Source organism: Bufo gargarizans, chromosome 9 (genome assembly GCF_014858855.1).
Source record: "Bufo gargarizans isolate SCDJY-AF-19 chromosome 9, ASM1485885v1, whole genome shotgun sequence".
Lineage (NCBI taxonomy): Eukaryota > Metazoa > Chordata > Amphibia > Anura > Bufonidae > Bufo > Bufo gargarizans.
Genome location: NC_058088.1, coordinates 9,194,930 through 9,198,983, shown reverse-complemented (window position 1 = coordinate 9,198,983; position 4,054 = coordinate 9,194,930). Strand labels below are relative to the sequence as shown.

Below are 4,054 nucleotides of genomic sequence, written 5' to 3'. Positions count from 1 at the left end.
TCTCCACTGTTTTCCTAGAGTTTTCTGTCTATGTCATTTACATGTGTCATGTTTCACTTGATTCAATTGTTTCTTTTTTTAAATTAAATGCAGAGTATATTTAACTGCGCAGTACCGGCTTCTGCTTGTACTTGTATACGGTAACACAAAATGCTGAAAATCATTTTCACTCCTGGCTTGAAATTTTAACAAAATTCTTAAGGGAATACCTGTTATTTCTACGTGGAAAATATTACTGAAAGAAATTAAGATATATACAGTATATATATTACTTTTGAAATTTTGTTTTAAGAAATAATCTACTTTACTAAATTTACTTTAATAAATTTACAGATTAAATGGATGGTAGAAATGTGAGCACGATTACCTATTTAATCATTACCGGGATCTCAGGCCAGCCTTTGTTACAGCTTTTCTTTTTTCTCCTGGTTTTGCTCATTTATCTCATCATTCTCGCAGGTAATACGATCATCTTCCTCCTTGTTTGTCTAGATGATCATCTCCATACACCCATGTACTTTTTCTTGGCCAACTTGTCTATCTTGGACATTAGTTGTTCTACAATCACTCTTCATAAAATTCTTACTTCTTTCATATCGGGAGATAACACTGTCTCAGTTGTTGAATGTCTTGTGCAAATTTTTACCTTTGTGTCATTGACTTGTGATGAACTGTTGGTTTTGGCAGCTATGAGTTATGATCGTTATGTTGCTATCTGTAATCCTTTACATTATCATCGTGTCATGAATTCTAAACTTTGTGTATCTTTGGCCTCTTTATGTTGGGTCTGTGGTTTCCTTGAAGGCACACCCGGTTTTATAATGCTCGTTAAAGTAACATGTTATGAGTCCAACGAGGTAGACCATTTCTTCTGTGACATTGTGCCTCTTCTGAAGCTGTCATGCAATGACACGTCTCTTCTCCAGCTCTATATCCTCACTTTAGCGGTCATTGTTTGTGGTTTTACCCCCTTTGCCCTTACATTCATCTCCTATATCTTCATAATTGCCACCATCTTGTCCATACGTTCTAGCAGTGGCAGACGTAAAGCCTTCTACACGTGTTCCTCCCACCTTACAGTCGTCATCTGTCTCTATTCTTCTATTGCCTTCCAGTATATGAGGCCGATTTCATCTATCAATCTAGGTTCCAGTAAATATTTCTCATTGTTTAATGTAGCTGCCGTCCCTATGCTAAACCCCCTGATCTATAGTTTAAAGAATAAAGATGTGAAAGCTGCTATAAGGAGAAGAATGAACTTGGCAGTAGTATCAATTAATAATCAAGGCCATAGTGGAAATATTAAAACTATTAAAACTATAACTTGACACATTTAGAAGTAAAAAAAAAAAAATTAATGTACATTTTTATTGAGTATATTCTGTCAAGTCAACAAAACATCAAATAAAAGGGATCTTGCATTGGAGTACATAGGAAGCATAGGAAGAAGGATAGCAGTATATCTTATCAGTAGGAAATATAACACATTAACAGATGAACAGTCGAAAGGTACAAAAAACGTACTGCTAGAACAGTGACTCTAGAAACAACTGGTGCCAATTCTACGAAAGTAAAAGTAAAAGAAAGTATAACTTATAGTCATCTATGGAAAAAACAACAATTAACTGACATCAATAGGCACGTAAGACGAGTGGCATGGAGGGGGTTAGTTATAACGAATATAGTAAAGAACAATACAAGGAAATTCCACTATATCAAGAGCTGTTAAGGGCACTGAAGGTATCCCAAGGATCCCAAACTGAATAAAGCATGTCCATAGTGTTATTAAAAGGGGTTGTGCAGGGCAGTGCTAGTGTTTTGATGACCTATAAACTCAAGGTAGGTCATCAATATCACATCAGCAGGCACCCCCTGATCAACATTAAATATGCCCCGTCTCCTCTACAGGGGCAGCACAATGTAAGTATTGAATGGGACGAACTGTTGTAATTATACTGTGCCGCCCCATCAAAGGAGATGGTAACTTTGGAGAGGAATAAATAAGATAAGATGAGTCACTAGGTTTCAATGGTACTTGTGCTGCTGGTCTCCTGGGATGAAGTGGGTTCTTCACAATTTAAAAATGTTAATATAGTGGGACCGCACTGCTCCTCATTCACACAGAGCGTTTTGCTACGAATGCAGGTATTCACTTTATCTGGCCCAAGACAGACACCCTTCAGTTGGATCGCGGTGTGCTTCTACACAGATTGAAACTCAGCAAATCTATGCTGGATCATCGTAAACTCCTCTGCAAGATGTCATAAACCGCACAATAGTGAGAGTACCTCCGACACAGTTAAAATGTTCTGCTGAGGACATGGGTTGCTAGATAGCCGCTAGCACATCCGCAGTAACCAGTCCCCATAGCTCTGTGTGCTTTTACAGTGTATAAAAACCGATTTGAAACATATGCAAATTAACCCGAGATGAGTCAGAGCTTGAAAATATGACACTTCTCTGGTCACACAAGTAAGATATAACTCTTATGTTAATTTGCATATGTATCAAATCGTTTTTTTTTACACAATAAAAGCACACAGAGCTATGGGGACTGGGTATTGCGGATGTGCTAGCGGCGATCTATCAACCTATGTCCTCAGCTCTATACCCAAAATCCAGGTGACAGGTTCCTTTTAAAGTAAGTTCTCGTGGTCAGCGTTCCATTTTCCAAGGAAATACATAGGTCTAGGAAATTAACCTCCACATTGCTTATACTACTGGTAAAGTGCAAATTCTCATTCAAATTTTGGATGAGTGCTTCCAGCCCCCTTTTCCCTCCCACCCAGATTATGAGGCAGTCGTCGATGAATCTCCTCCATAACCGCAATTCACCTCCATCAATTTTATTTTCTAGTATCGGGTTGATGTTTTCCTCCTCCCATGCCCCCATAAAAATATTTGCAAAACTGGGGGCGAATTTTGGCAGCAGCAGCGCAAGTACCATTGAAACCTAGTGACTCATTTTATCTTATTTATTGCATTTATATTTGTGGGTTTTGAGTCCCAACGGTGAAGATGGACATTTTTGATTTCCAAGCAAACTTTAAGTGTGATGTTGACTTTTTATCAGTGATATGTGTTGAAGACGAAGATAAGGGTTTAATTAATCTATTTGCAGAGCTGGAAAAAGAGCTGATTAGGGAAGTCAGAACCATATGGGATGTTGCATCATTAGAACGCTATCTGGCTGAATGCAAAATCCCAGATGGTCTAAGATGGCAGTTACCCCTGAACTCTGAAGATGAAGGGGATTTATTGGAATGGGAACAATTAATGAAGGAGTGTGACGTGAAGGTCTTGAGATTTAGTATAAATATACGCAGAAACAAACTAAAACAGATCAATAAGACCATAGAAACACTTCAACACAAAATCCAGCCGTTTAAAATTGGGAATAAAAAGGAATATGAGGATTTGAGTATTAAATGTAAGCAGATGGTTGTAAAAAATGAGAGTGACATTCGAATGAAAAAACAGAAGAAGTTTGCTAAAGTGTGTGAGGAACATGAAAGCAACAGAGTGTATAAATGGAAAAATAAAAACCGAGAGAACATAGTTTCTAGTTAAATGCAGGCAGGAACTGCTGACTCAGGATTGCCAAATCAGGGCAATCGCACAGACAGGAAAAATGGCACATTTGAACCCTATGGGAGGAATAAAAATAATTATAAAGGAACTTATCAGCAAGGAGGAAATTATAGAGCAAACGGATACGGAGGGTACACCAATGACTATCATTATCAAAATGAAAATGTCAGGAGACAGGGAAATTTGAATAACTGGTGGAATAGGAACAGACAGGAAGGGAGACGACCCCCAATTACAGAGGAAATGGAAACTATAGGGGAGAGGGAGGATATGTTAGGCACTACAACTACCATTCTGACCAGTATTCCGGACGTAGTAGATATTATACGGAAGAGAGCTATAAACCACAGAATTATGGAGTTAAGGATGAATCCCCGCAAATGGAGGCACAGGAAAGAAAAAACATACCCAATAATCAAAATTTTCCACATCAGGCAATAAGGAGTACAAAGGAATATGATGG

At 38.1% G+C, this 4,054-nt stretch overlaps 1 protein-coding gene across 1 annotated transcript; it reads left to right on the top strand.

Annotated features, from left to right (window-relative positions):
• Positions 1-338: 338 nt before the first annotated feature.
• On the top strand, positions 339-1,328 carry LOC122946605 (olfactory receptor 6C1-like). The gene has a single exon (XM_044306335.1). The coding sequence runs from the start codon at positions 339-341 to the stop codon at positions 1,326-1,328; it is 990 nt and encodes a 329-aa protein (XP_044162270.1).
• Positions 1,329-4,054: the final 2,726 nt, after the last annotated feature.